Here is a 15216-nt window from a genome sequence, read left to right on the forward strand (position 1 = left end):
ACGGGAAAGAAAAAAACAAGCTCTGTGAATCAAGCTATGGGGCCATTCACAAAGTGTAGCCTTTGTTTTTTTCTAACAGTACCTCTAGGAGCAGTGTATGTTGGGGGGGTGGTTTACTGCCACTTTCATAAAGTTCAGAATGCTTCACAATGTTTTTTCTCTCTTAAGACTGTAGAACTCTCATGACGAGTTTATATTTTTGAAGATACATGTTTTGTCTCCTGCCTCTTTCTTTGGGGAATTCTTTGAATGAGGAAACACTGCAGCCTCCCACCTGCAGAGTCTCAGCGATGGAACTCACAGTACAAACCTTGAATTCTCAGTACTCTTCATGGGTCTGTACATGTGTCCTCATCAGCTTCATCTTGGCTTTTTGGCTTTTCTATGCCACAGTCCTAACCTCCTTACCCTGAATTGACAAGGTGAGCTGCTCAGAGGTTATCACACTGGGTCAGACCCCAGGTGTGTGCCATGGAATGGACAGGGCTGTTCTTTTCATAGTAATCTACTGAAAGATGTGGAAATTGTTCTTTGAAATGGCACGGTGCTTCATAATGAATTCATCTCATTCTGATCCTGGGACTCTGAGGAAGCAAAACATTAAGCAACATCCTTGCTGCTGAATGGTAGGTCACACCTACATCTTCCCAGCCTCTCTTCCTACCTATAACCTACTTCGAATGTTTCCAATTTTCTGTTGCTGTAAAATGTTTGCAGTAAGCAGAATACAAATTGGGCTTTGGCGTCTCTAGGCCAAAGTCTGAGTCCCAGCTCCACTATTTGTGAGTTGTGGAGTAGTGCACAAGTTGACTTGCCCTCTAAGCCTCTTTTGGTCAAAGTGTTGATGTTAAGCTTAAGTGAAATACCACTTCTAAAGTGAGCACAGACTGTAGCACGTAAAAAATGCTATCTGAAGGTATTAACAATCACCTTATCTGGGGCAAAGCAAGAATCCTCTTAGCTTCATGAAGACGGTCTTAAATACCCCAGTGGTCTTAAGGACATATGTGGACCGGTTGAGGACAGGAGTGGTTATATGAACATGCTTAGGTGCTGTGCTATGCCCTGGGTTCCACGTTCAGATCCCTGCAGCAGTAACCTGTGTGCTGGGTGCTCAGCTCCTCTGTGTGTTGCCCCTTAGACTGTGGGCCTTCACTGTGATTCCCGATTTGAAGCTAGACCTGAGACAACATGCTGGGTTTAGCAAAGACTTCCCTGATTACAGTGGGGGCAGAGGCAGGATAAGCTGGAAGTGGCGGAGTACAGAAGGGAAGGCTGAGATTCAGCACTTACTTGCCTTGCGTAAAGGGACAACTTTCTGTAAGGAGAGTCTAAAGTCAGGTAACTAGGCTCTTGTTTTTTTTTGCCCTACAGCCTATCTTTCTGGAAAGGTAATACCTGAGATCACAAGGCATTAACAGTTACAGAGACATGTACAAAAACATTATGCACACATGCAAGTTTTCATTTATTTCTATTCTGCCGTGTTTGCCTTTGATGGGAACATCTTTTTAAAAATATCTTGCTGCAGCACAACTGAAGCTGTTGTATAATCTCTCTGCTTGTTTAGTGTCTTCAAGAGCTAGGGAAATGACTGATATTTTCAGTTTCCAACTCTGAGAAGACAAGGCAGTATTGGAATGTCAAACTCACATGAATTCAAAAGCAGAGAACCAGAAAGTCCCACTAAAGCTAAGTAACGTCACGGTGCTGGGGACAGCAGCAGACTTGGTACTTTAGCCACCACAGAGCTGAAATGTGGATGTGACACTATTAAAGACTTAGTCTGATATTTGAGGGGAAAATCTCCAAAGCAGAAAGATCATTGTAAAAGGACTCATGAATCTGTACCAATAACAAGGAAAACAACTTTTGGAAAGGGTCATTCCTGCCGGCTGTAAGTTCACCACACTTAAATCATGCTGCCTTTAGTGCTTGAGAGGGTAACATGGGGAGAGCCAGCCTCCTTAGAATATCACCATAAGAAACCTCGAACGAAGGCAGGAAGGCTAACTGCACAAAATTCACGGAGTAAAACACATACAAATGACAGGACCAGCAGAGTTAGAAAATGTCCTACAATGTGTATTTTATTCCATATCATTATACAGTGTTTACATGTACTTATAACTCTTAAGAAAATGCTTTTCTTTACCAATTACATATGTAGTGCCTAATCTCCATGTCAGAGTGAGAGTCCACATTGAATGCTAGAGCTGGAATGAGCGGCAAGTGTGTCAGTTGGAAAGGAATGTGGCTCTAATGAATACAGACAAACGAAATCCAGAGTCTCCTCTTGCAGCAAAACTCAAGGCAAAATAAATTAGTGTTGGACAGCAGTCTAAATTGTACATTATTGAACAAAAGACCCTAAAGGGGCCATTTTGTTTAAAGTAGCACCAATCTGCAGCTGATTGTCTCCAACATCAATCTCCCTAGTGACCCACCATTGGCACTCTGATTGAAATTCTGTTTTCATGAGGATTCCTACACTGGCTAAGCAAACTTCATGGCTAAACTCTACAAAGTGTAGCAATGTCAATCTGGGAAATGGCACATTTAAATCACGAGTGCCCCAATATGCGCTTGCATTTTTGTGTCTTTCCCAACCCCCTGCCCTAGCTGGTTCTTTGCAGATGTTTTAGTGACAGTGGTAGTGACAGTGGAAGAAGTATATAAAAATGTACTCAAGGGGTTTCATGGTAAGCAGGTATTTAAAAACAAAATGAAACAACAAAAAGAAAGACTGTGGCCGCAGGTAAGGAGGTTTTCACATGTTGTTTAACTCCAGTAAAGTCTGATCCAGCATCTGATGCATACTAAGGTTTTCTTCTTTGGCATGAGCCACTTTCTCTGTGGTGGGATTAGAAAATTAAGTCATGAATAGCTTCGTTTCAGACACAGTAGTGTTTTGTACATTTAACACACAAACTTCAATCACAAACACAGCATAAAATGATTAGAACTCTGCATGCTTTTTAAGACATCACTCATTTCCAGACAAAAATCCAGAAGGAAGACAGCTCTGACTTAAAGGAGCCCCAGACACAGCTGTTCTCAGTGGCTGGGTGCACTTGCACTAGCAATCTACCCCGAGGATGAAGAGCAGGGTGTGTTTAGTGAAGGCTCACCCACCCTGTGTCATGGGAACAAGGGAGGGGTAAAAACCAAATACAGGTGCAGCACTGTTACACACACTGGAGAAGTTAATATCAGCAGAGACTTCTGAGTTGCAGGCAGTTAAAAGTCTGGGAGTCATGTTAAAACACAACCTCACAGAAAACAAAGATGGCATAAACAGGGTTCTGATCACTTTTAAAATGATTTATTTCTGCTGCTCAGAGTTATCAAGTCTCGTGCACACTTCATTAGGACATTCTCTCAATGTTTGTATAGTATCTTATTTCCTGTTAGCATTACATTCTCATCAGACTCCAACACTGTTAAACCAAACAAAGCATACCTTTCAACCAGGGACTTCTGATGAGCTCCTGCTTTCAAAAGCTATTTTGCCCAAGCACAGGTACATTGAATCATATTTCAAACACTATACCAGATATGAAGATGTTAAAAATTTGTAATATATATGTAAAGCAGGACTCACAGTTGTTTGAAGAAATAGAAAAAAAAATTGGGGGAGGGGTTTCCTCATTATTAATCAATCAGTTCAAAGAAGAGGACTTCCTACTACAGAGAGTGCAATTTATACCAGTCAATTCAGACTGGTATAAATAGTTTTACATGTACATAAAAGATCATAGAAGCTGTTTTCGGTTAAAGAGAATTTAATCCAGATATACAGAGGAAGATGCAGGCCAAGCCAGCCTTCCAGCCAGTCCCTTTCCTTAGCATTTCTGCAGAAAGCATTTTCAACCCTGTGAGTCGATGGCTGGGCAGTCTTAGACTTTCTGCTCTTGGGCTCTATTCCTAAAATTTGGCCCACGTTTTTCCACACTTAAGTTTTTAATCCTCATTGAGGGCCAGCTTTAGTTCGTTAGTTAGGCGGCGGTTTTGCTCAAGTTGATGGTAGAGTTGATCTGGACAGGTCAGCAAACGGGTTAGCAGAAAAGAAGAGGCAGAAGGAAGAGAGGTTAGCTAGACCTGGTGAGAGAGAGAGTTAACAGACTGGAGAACACAGAGATATGGCAGGACAGCAACAGTCTACCCTTACCCCGAAATCCTCTGTCCTATGCCTCGCAAGGGCGTATGGTAACAGGCCTTGCAGAAATGGGGGGAGCAGAGGAAAAAGAAGGTGCACTATGCAAGTCAACATTCCTCTTGTACCTCATTAAAACCACCCTGTGATCATGTGTGATCTGGGGCAACACATTTTGGGACTGAGGCCAGTCCAGGTCATCCATGCCTTGTTAGGGCTGAGTAGAGATTCTAGGCAAGCCTCTGCCCAGTCTGCTTCTCCCCACTCTCCCGAGCCTGTCTTCTCAGCTCAGGGTACAGACTTTCCTCTCAGGTGATGCTGGGCCAGTGCTATCATTTCTACCACAATGACATGTTTTGAAAGGCACAACTAAGCTCCCTGCTCATCCCCTAGGACATGGTACAAAGTCTGGACTCTCCTCTGAATTTGAATGTATGCTACAGCACACAAGAAAGCAACAAACAAGCAAACAAGAAGCAACTCTCTTTACTCAACCCTGCTTCAGAACTTACCTACTTACTTTAGGTTAGAGTATTCAGGCTTGGTACTGATGGTGTTCATAAAATAAATACAACCAGGCCAGTGAGATGACTCAGTGGGTCAAGGTGCCTGCTGCTGAGCCTGATAAATGGAGTTCCATCCCCAGGTCCCACATGGCAGAAGAGACCTGACTTCTGCAAACTGTCCTCTGACCTCCACATGCGTGCCATGCTCTGGACTGTGTGCCCCCACCAAATAACTAAAATGGGAAAAAAAAATCCTCAAACATATACATGGAGTCTAGTATAATAAAATAGTCTTCACGTACTGACACTAGATTTACCCAGGTGGTAAGGAAGTCTACCACAGAAATTAGTTTGTGTCTGATGATGCAGGGGACACCAAATAACAAGCAAGAGACTGGTACACACGAGAAAAAGGCTGGGAGCTGTGTGACTGGGAAATGAAATGAAGTTAGATTTCTCCCAAACGGCAGGTGGGAAGATGCTACACTCATCATATTTGCTGTCTTGCTATGCGTAACACCTGCCTTTTCTGCTTTACTCATCTAAAATTTCTTAATATTCAAAACCAGTCAGTTGTCATCTCCTCTAGGTAGCACATCCAGTTAGACTTTCTGTTCTCCATTGGCTCAAAACATGGTGTCTTCCCATTCAGACTCAACTCACTCATCTGCATGGTTGGCTTATAGAGCGCAAAGAACACGTGAGCTCAGCTCTCCTCTCACCCCTCTACTTTCCAGTGCCTCCCAAATGGCATACACTTAGAAGCTGCGTAACAGAAACCCTATTACTACATTTATACTTTTGCTATGACAAACTGTCACCATGAGCAGACAGGATGTTCACTGTGAGCCCAAATGTTTGGCCACCTGGAATAGAAGAACACTGGAGACACCCTAGCGAATACAAAGAACCACTAGGAATTCTGCTTAAATGTCAGTGCTCCCCACCTCAGCCTCCTTTGGGCTTCATTCCTTTCAACTGCCATGGAGTTGGTATACTGAGGTGACCTATGGGCAGGGACCAGATGCACTTGGAAGTGTTTTCCCTCCTATTCTGCACAGACCCCAGTTGTCTGAGGCCCCAGTGCTCAAACTCAGCAATGCTGTTGTTTTGGTCCAACTGAGACTCTTATATGGGCTGGTCCTTGCTTAACTTGAAGCCTGGACTTCATCAATTTCTTGATAAACGCAACTTGTTGTTTATGCCCTTTATGCACACAACCTTCTTAGGCTACTCGGGAATCTGCCTTCCTGACCCATTCATTTCCATTTCTCTTGTAGCAGATACTCATACACAGTGTGAAAAGTCTCTGGGAGGCTTTATACGAGATGTGTACTTCTAGACTCATCTGCTCGGAACTCTCAGCCTTGTCATTTTTTTTTTTCTGTGGCAGGATTACTCACAGAAAGGTCATTAAAAAGAACAAGGCAGATGCCGGGCGTGGTGGTGCACACCTTTAATCCCAACCCTCTGGAGGCAGAGGCAGGTGGATCTCTGTGAGATGGAGGCCAGCCTGGTCCACACAGTGATTTCCAGGAGGGCTGGGACTAGGGAGACCCTGTCCAAGAAAAAAAAAAAAGCAGGAATCACGGTAGAAGTGGGCTCAAGGAGCCACAGGCAAAGAAAAAACTCCAGAACCTTTGCTCTGTACTTGTCAAGGGAGAGACATTGTCTGGATCTTAAAATTAGGCTCCACTATACTGTTACTAAAATACTTTAATTCACAGACTTTATTTTAAAAGCAAAGAACAAACAACAACAAAAAACCCAGCATCATTTTTTTTTTTTGAAGACTTCAGAGTGATCGACTGTTTTCAGAGTTTGCCCAAATTTATTTGAGGATAGTAGCATGCCAGCCCTAGTGGCTAACAGATGCCATACAGAAACAGGTGAGGGTTAGCTATGCTTAAAACACAAGAGAAAACAGCGAGAATGTTTAGGAAGAAGGGTTATTGGGCACTAAGAAGCTAGAGTCAACATCCTTTTAAAATTCTAATTCTGAAAATTAAAAAAAGAACCAAAACACTGAATTGCTGTTTGTGACTGAAATCATACTCTATATTCTGAGTAATTTCCACCAACCATGATTTGGAAGGGGGGGGGGTCAACTCTAATGGCTCTGTTTTTAAAATGTTCATAAATTGGAGGGAAAAAAGCCACCATCTTATATAACATCTCTAGAATATGTGAAGTTAAAAACACAAAAATAAACCCTGACTCAAATATAGCCATATTTAGAAACCCCGAGATGTCATTTTTGTGATAAAAATGAAGGTACCTATGTAAAGAATACACTTTATAAAAAAAGCCTCAACTCATCTTTGTACTATACAAAAACCCAGCATAGAAGCAGGAAAACGGGTAAGAAGTTCCAACCTTAGCTAAGGAACTATTGGCAGCTGATCACTGCTGGGTAAGGGAGATTTGTTCTTTTAAGGGAGTCTTGCTAGATAGGATGACCAGGCTTCAGCAGATGGACTCACAACAAGGGACATTTAGGGCCACAAACTTGACTTGATAGGCCTTAACATAAATATGACAGAACTCATGAAATCCAGCAGGGAGGTTATGGAGGGCACAGATAGGGGAGGGAGTCTAAATATGATCAGGATGTTTATATAAAATGCACAAAAATTCAGTAAGAATTTTTAAAAAGACAATAAATAAACCAGGACTTAATGTTTGAACCCTAGTCTTCACCTTCCACAGTATGTAAAATTCCTAACCACATGGGGCCTGGGACAGCCCTGCAGCTAGACCTCATAGGCTTTTAATTTACATAGCCATGTCCTCTCATGCAGGCCCATCTCCTCATCTCCTCTGTGGCACAGAGAGGGTGCCACACCCCAAATTAAACCTCTGGCAAAGGAACATGTTACACAAGCCAGATATTCTGATTCCCACTGTCTACTGTGTAGAGGTTCTGAACTCAAAATCATCACAGTTCCCAAAACCGAGCCTCAATTCATCCTCCAGAAACCAAAACTCAGAAGGACACAGGCCTGGGTATCATTTTTTAAAGTTGTATAAGAAACTGCCATCTTAGAAACTCCATTAGTATATAATGTTCAGAAAAAAAATTTACCCTTAGATGTATGAAGCAGAATTGTAGTTTTATTCCGTGTTGAGACGAAAATGTCAATAAATAAAGAGTAAAAGAATAGCAAACAGAAATAGCTTACAGTGTTTATTTTACACTGGGTGAACAGCTTCTGTACAATAGAAAGCACAGTGCAGGCCTGGCCCTAAGGTGAGTGCTAAAAGAGAACCAGGGTCAGCTGGACAGCAGACAGATGCAGAACTCAGAGAGGTGGGATATCCAGCTTGATGAAGGAGTCTTGGGACGAATGAAGCAAAGAAACTTATCTGCGTGAAGACAAAAGATAGGAGAAAAAGAAAAAGTGGCACAATGGGAAAAAAAAAGAAAAAGAAAAAGAAAACCAAGCAGATGAGTAGTAATAGAAAGGCAAGCAAGCATTAGACATCTAAAACCCAGTGTCAGCTATACCCTGGAGGAGAGGCCATTCTTGGCCACTAGTGCCTAGACCTGAGGCTATCATGGGCCAACCTTGAGGAAGATCTGTGAACAGAATTTTTGTCTTTTTGAGACAGGGTCTTCCTGTAGCCCCAGCTGGCCTGGAACTCACTATGTAGACCAGGCTGGCCTCAAACTCCCAGAGATTCATCTGCCTCTGCCTCCCAAGTACTGGGATTAAAGGCATGTGCCACCATGCCCAGCCCATGAACAGAATTTAAAAACAGGTTTTAAGTTAACCCCCACCCACCTTTGGGACCTGTTACCATATTCTGAGTTCTTCCATATAGCACTGGGGACAACTGGAAACAGATGATCTGTCCCTGCTCCTCATTTACAAATGAGAGGGGAGACAAGGCATGCACTTGTTTCCATGGTGATAGCCAGGTCACTAAGGGCTGTTTTACTTTAGTGTGGGGGTTCTATATCCTCCAAGGCAGCAGGAACATTTCACACCCCTCAAGCTGTTGTAGTTCTACATGGTTAGTGGAATGCCAGGTGAGCCTGGAAAGTGACACTGCCAACTTTGATGCAATCCACTGTGGTTTTAGAGTGAAGAACCCTCTGCCAAACACTCCAGGGGTTAGAAATTCAAGAGGCAGATAAGTGTGGTTAGTAATATGTAAATTAGCTGTGTATGTTTAGGGATCCTCTCAGGAGAACAAGGTTAACCAATGCTTACCCCTCACAAGGGTGAAATCTGAACCATTAACTTCCAAAGTCATAATGTATAATACAGTTTATTTCTCACTTCTCAGCCATAGGTTGTAGCAAGTGTTTACTGTGGGGTATCTGAATTCCTTTCAGTATAAACATAGGAAATTAAAAGCTTGGTTCCTCAGCAGACCATTTTGCTCTTGAATTCTTAACAAGGAAGAGGTGGCTGTTTACAGAGCTGCTCCTTACACTGCACTGGGTCATGCCAATTTCCTTTTCCTCAGATCTTCAATAATCTAGTACTTTCAGAATTTCTTGAAATTCTCTCTCTCTCTCTCTCTGTTTTTATTTTTTTGAGACAGAGTCCCCAGCTGACAGAGAACTCACTATGTAGACCAGGCTGGTTTGATCCCATAGAGATCAGCTGACCTCTGCCTCCTGAGTGCTGGGATTAATGGCATACAACACCATGTCCAATTAAATTTATATTTTTAAATAAAAATGACCATATCATAGGAAGCAAATTGATATTTCTTTTTAACTTCTTGCACCATCGCCTTTGATTTTTACTTGAGTATGGTTTAACGTTTACAATTTTCAAACATTTATTTTTAAATATTTTATTATTTTTATGGGTATGTGTGTATTGTCTGCATGTAGGTAAGTGCACCCTTGTGCAATGCCCATGAAGGACAGAAGAGGCTGTTGGATCCCCTGGAACTGGAGTCATAGACAGTTGTTAGCTGCTATGTGGGTGCTGGGATTTGAACCTGGGGTCTTCTGCAAGAACAGCCAGTGTTCTTAACTGCTGAGCCATCTCTCCAGCCCTTATTGCCTGCATGTAGGTAGTGCACCCATGTGGTGCAATGCCCGCGGAGATCAGAAGAGGCTGTTGGAGCCCCTGGGACTGGACAGTTATGGACAGTTATGGACACTTGTTAGTTGCCATGTGGGTGCTGGGATTCGAACCCAGGTCTTCTGCAAGAACAACCAGTGTTCTTAAACGCTGAGCCATCTCTCCAGCCCCAAACATTTATTTTTATTTTGTGTTATGAGTGGTTTTCGTGCACGTATGTAAGCGCACCTGTGTGTACAGTGCCCATGGAGGCCAGAAGAGGGCACTGGATTCCCTGAACTGGAGCTACAGATGGTTGTTAGCAGCCATAAGGGTGCTGGGAACCAAACCCAGGTCCTCTACAAAAGCAGCCAGTGCTGCTGTCCAACTGAGCCATCTCTCCAGCTCCTAGTTTAATGTTTTAAAAGAACAATACTCAGATCAATGGGAACAATCAAGATCTACATTTATGAAATAAAAGGATTCTGAAGAGACATGGTTTGCATGGACTAAATCTACTTGGCCTTTATATTAGCACAAGGTAAAATTAGTACAGTGGGTAAGTACTTTAGGTTATATGAGAGCCAACAGAAGGTGCAAAGATGGAGACCATGGAGTGAGAAGGAAGCCATGGTAAGTTCATCACACAAGTAAAGAGCGAAGGTGTGAGCTGGCAGGGCACATGAACATTTACATGGAAGTCATATCGTTGAGAGCGTGGTCCAGCTCCTCGCTGATGGCCTTGTACTTCAGTTTCTGAGCATACAGCTCGTCTATGAGCAGGAAGCAGAAGGCAGAGGTACAAGAACATGAAGAATGGTCAAGAGATGGAGGGTGAGCAAGGGTGGTACGGGCGCCATCCCGACATGGCAGCAAGGAAAAGGCCATGCATGAAGGGGTTGGTGCCGTAGCAGGTAGCCAATGCAGGAGGCGTGCATTTTGGTTTTAAATAAATTGAAACAAAAACAAAGAGAACAAAAACCCATTAGAAAGTAAAATGAGAAAGACTCAATACGAAAAGCACAACAAACAGGGTAGGTATACCAGTGAACTGTGTTAAACCCTAAAGACAACCGCAGAAGACTGTCTCTCCTCGTAGGTGATAGAACATCTTTTTATAGAGCTATTTTTTAATTACACTGGAGTAGTCGGGTACCTGCAGCTATAAACAATGGGAAAAAGATACCCAAAGGCAGTATTCTGCAAGTACAATTTAAAAGGACAGCTTATAATCCTTATCTAGCTCCACCTTCAAACCACCCACTTCCTGCCCAAACCAGACTATGGAATATTGATTTCTTGACGCACTTAAACTACTCTATGGTCTTCCCACTCAAGCTGCTTGTTATTATTCCAGGAGGTTTGAAAGCCTATCTTTATAGCCACACTTTTTAGCATGGTGTCAAGTCTGAAATTTGGTTTTTGTAATAATGTGGGGAGTGTTTCATGTTTTCCTGTATGTTGACACACTCTTGCACCTGTATCATTCTCTCTTCTCTCTTTTATTTTTTGAGACAGGATCTCACTGTGTAGCACTAGATAACCTGGAACTTGCTATGTAGATCAGGCAGGCCTTGAACTCAGATATCTGCCTGTCTCTGTCTGGCAAGTGCTTGTTACTAAAGGTGTGCACCATCATGTGTGGCTGTAACAATCTTGGTTATTAACAAATCTACCTTCAGTCCCTCTAATCCCTTCTCTTCTTCTGTAGTATGGTGGTTTTTCTTTTTGTCACAGATAACCCTTTATAAGCCTCAAAGCTAAACTTTGAGGATTTCTGTGAGACAGCATGGGTGCTGCTCAAGTACAATGTAAATACCTTAGGGGGAAAATGTTTTAAGCTCAAGATACAATGTCCTATTGATTCCTGCCCTCCACCCCTTCAGGATATAGAATATTTTGCTAATGAATAACGAAGAGACGTGAACTGGCTGCTGGCTGACCTCAAGAACTGAGGATTCAACGTCCAAGAGTTTCAGAACCACAGGTGAAAAACCCAGAGACAGTCAGTCGGGAAGCAGAAGAGCAAAGAGGCTATCAGGACGGATGCCCCCGATGATCAGATGATTGCTTTGTCAAGACAGTATTCAACCATAAGGACTAAATTTAAAATAATACTGAAGAGCTTACCTTCTAAGTCATCAATGCTTTTCTCCAATTTAGTCACTGACCTCTCTGCAAACTCAGCCCGAGTCTCAGCCTGTAATGATTTAATTCATTTCAGTTAAGGTAAGGGAGTTTCAGTTCCAGTAGCTTACAGATACAGGGAAAACCAAAGGCTGAACCTCCAGTGTGTCACCCCTGCCAGTAAGTGATTGCAGCTAACATGACCATCAACTCCAAGACTACCTCTGAATATGTGCCTGACTTGGACGGTGAAACTCCAAAACAATAGTGCCCTGACCAACTCCATGGAAACAGACTTAATCCAGTCGGCTTCATCCAAAGCTCTCATAACATTACCTCCTTCAGCTTGTCAGAAAGGACTTTGATCTCCTCCTCATATTTGTCTTCCTTCTGTGAGTACTGTAATTAGAAAGCATTCCAGATGTCAGGCTGCAGCCCTCACTCTCGCCTTCCAACACAAACAATGTGCCAGCCCAACCAACAGATGTTGGGGATCTCCTAGCAGGTAACAGAACCTCGGGTATCAAATGCCACATACTACAATGCATTCTCTGCTTTCTTGCCTATTGCTTTACATGGGATAAGAATAAGATAACGTATCCACTTGGCACTTCGTTTAAATTAAATGATGATTTAACCAGCATAACACATTCTGTTTATTTTTTTCTTCGCAAAATCTAGTACCCAATAATCTTTGGAAATTAGCCAAAATTTGCCCCTTGCTAAAATGCCTCCTATGTCTTTGTTTTCATCAGTAGGGTCTCTTTTGAACGGCTCTTAAAAAGATGCCTTCCCCACTCCATGTTCCTGGCCTACCTTCTCAGCCTGAGCCTCCAGTGACTTCAAGTTGTTCGTCACAGTTTTCAATTCTTCTTCAAGCTCGGCACATTTGCTAATGTTTCGATCAGAGGCAGAAAGGGTGGGAGACAAGCCAGAGGAACGAGAAGAGAAAAAAGGAGAGGGATGGGAAAAAATGAAAATGGAGTCCTAGAGACGAGGGGCTGCCTGAAAGTAGCCAAACCATCAGAAAAGAAAGCACTCAATTTTGCCGTGGGCATTGCCAATTGCAACCATGGAAAGGCAAAATCCAGCAACTCTGAGGTGTGATCATTTGACTTCTTACTTGGCCGTCCCTCAGAGCATTTATGAAGGGAAAAACAAAGAGCACATAAAGGACCAAGAGAAAGCACTTGAAGCAAGATATAAACAGCAGAGGGTATAGTGAAGGTACAAGTCATCACATCAAACCAACCAGTAGGCATCAGAAGCTGAAAGCTGCTTGAGTTGCAGTTAAACCTAAAAACCACACGTGGGCCATCAGTACCTTATCCTCTGCAGCCATTAATGCTTTCAAGGTCTGATCCATTATTCTTAATTGTTCTTCCAGCTGTCGAACTTGGCTGTTAGTGGACACAGGAAATGCACAAGGCCATTCACAAAATCAGTGCAGGTAAGGCATGCAGTGCCACACGCATTCAGACATTCCACACAGATCTTTTGTGTTCCCACACTTGTGGTTCATCCACATCACACTAAGCACAAAAGGAGCCTGGAGCTGAGATGAGTAAATGCAGCTGCCAGAAGGTCATGCTGTTTAGTACTGCTCTGCAGCACCCACACATGGCAGCAATGGCCCACTTACCCTTCTGAGAGCTCAGCCCTCTCCTCTGCACGTTCCAGGTCACTCTCAATGATGACCAGCTTACGGGCCACCTGCAGCAGGGCAAACAGCACATACACTATTGGCTTGTGTATTCTGTGTAGGGGTGTTTGGGGGGAGGTGGATATCACCTCCCACTAATTCCTGTCTACATTCCCGTAGAGTGGAGAGAAGCAACTCTCAGGAGTGTTGGCAGAGGAGACCAGGGCTCCAGAATGGTCAGTTACTCCCAAATGGAGTAGAGATACAGGCTAGCCAGATCAGTTCTTAGCATGACAGGAACATGAAATCTGCAATCTCAAAAATAGGATGATGAGATGGGAGGCATTTTACACTGAAAAGGCAGGGCACCCAAAATAAACCCAAGGACTACACCAGGCAGAATTCTGCATGGCAGAACTTTCTGTGGAGCCAGTGTAGAGGGCAAGAGAAGCTGGTGAGCTGACTGCCAGGTCAATTCTGTAGCCAGTAATGCAGACTCAGAGAAGAGTGGTGCTACTCTGAGGCAGCTCAAAACCAGAGGGTAGTTTCAGAACCACCATGATGAGCGAGAGTAAGGAAAAATGAGAACCTCTGGGGGAAAGCTAGAACTTTGATAGTCATTTCGGCTCTGTTACCACAGGTTGTTTTCATGTGGACATGAGCAGCGGCTAATCCATTTGTGAGCCTGTGCTGACAAAGATTCTATCACCCTGGAGGAGCGGCCTCTATGACTCTCCCATGTAGGTGCACTGTCCATGTTCTCCATGCTGCCTGAACTGAATAACCTATACCATGACTACATGAGAGCTTCTTTTCCCAAGGGCCCAGTTTGCCTTTGTCCTCTTCCTGGCTAAAGACCTTTACGCTCTGGGCTTTAGGGTATGGGGAAGTTCTTGATTTTTCCCCCCAGTGCTACTCACTGGCTTCATTATAGTAAGAGCCAGTTTCTAGAGGTAAAGAAATTCTGCTACTCAAAACCACCCATTTCTGCCAGGGAAGCCGACAGTTCCACCTAGGAAACCAGGCTGTGCTCTATTCCCAGGAGGCCATGGCTGGGGATTCCGTGAGGATGTGGGCCGCAGGAGCTGACCTCTTCATACTTGCGGTCGGCATCTTCAGCAATGTGCTTGGCCTCTTTCAGTTGGATCTCCTGAATTTCCATCTTCTCTTCATCCTTTTGGGCTCGGCTCTCAATGACTTTCATGCCCCTGGAAAGATAGACAAGCAGGAAAACTTGAAATGTAGAGCTGACCTCCTGAAACCCACTTCTGCTGTGGTCCCTGAGGCTTTGTGCACACAGAAGACCAAAATAGAGCACAGAGCCACTTTTTCAAAGTACCAAGCACAACTTTTCCAGCTGAAGGTAGAAAAAAAAACCTATACATTTCTCTCTGTTCACTATGAATGAAATCTTTGGGTGCGCTTGGATACTGAATCAGTCCATGCACCCCAAGAAACTATTTTATTTGTTAAATGTATACCAAGGGTTCCCCTCCCCTTCTTTGAGGAAAGCCTCATCTTGAAAATGGATGAGTGCTACAACAAAATAAACTCTTTCTCTAAATAAGGGTCTGGAGAGGCTGGACTGGTGCTGCTTCTACACTGTGTATCAGGGTTTTATGGCATAATATATTTCAAAAAATGTTATCTGATCTATATTTTACAGATTTATAGTCTAAGTCATCCTTAAATATGCTGAATCTTCCCCAAAATTTAAGTAGGTGATTTAAATAAAGCACTGTATCTTTTTTTTTTTTT

At 43.2% G+C, this 15216-nt stretch overlaps 1 protein-coding gene across 19 annotated transcripts in view; it reads right to left on the reverse strand.

The window, feature by feature from the left end:
• Positions 1–2064: 2064 nt before the first annotated feature.
• Positions 2065–15216, reverse strand: part of Tpm1 (tropomyosin 1) — a 27993-nt gene continuing 14841 nt past the window's right edge. For 4 of the 19 annotated variants that reach the window (XM_029556080.1, XM_008853018.3, XM_008853024.3 and 1 more), the window contains 6 exons: positions 14549–14666; positions 13459–13529; positions 12633–12708; positions 12153–12215; positions 11820–11889; positions 2065–2853 (listed from right to left, as the gene is read on the reverse strand). In XM_029556080.1, the coding sequence (XP_029411940.1) occupies positions 2771–2853; positions 11820–11889; positions 12153–12215; positions 12633–12708; positions 13459–13529; positions 14549–14666 (481 nt within the window). In that variant the 3' untranslated portion in view covers positions 2065–2770. Of the gene's footprint in view, positions 2854–3309; positions 4038–7832; positions 8029–10379; positions 10463–11819; positions 11890–12152; positions 12216–12632; positions 12709–13140; positions 13217–13458; positions 13530–14548; positions 14667–15216 lie in introns of those variants that run through there. The other 15 variants (XM_008853017.2, XM_008853025.3, XM_008853021.3 and 12 more) reach the window with 7 other exon arrangements.

The sequence above is a fragment of the Nannospalax galili genome, unplaced genomic scaffold, assembly GCF_000622305.1.
Source record: "Nannospalax galili isolate Female #2095 unplaced genomic scaffold, S.galili_v1.0 scaffold407, whole genome shotgun sequence".
NCBI lineage: Eukaryota > Metazoa > Chordata > Mammalia > Rodentia > Spalacidae > Nannospalax > Nannospalax galili.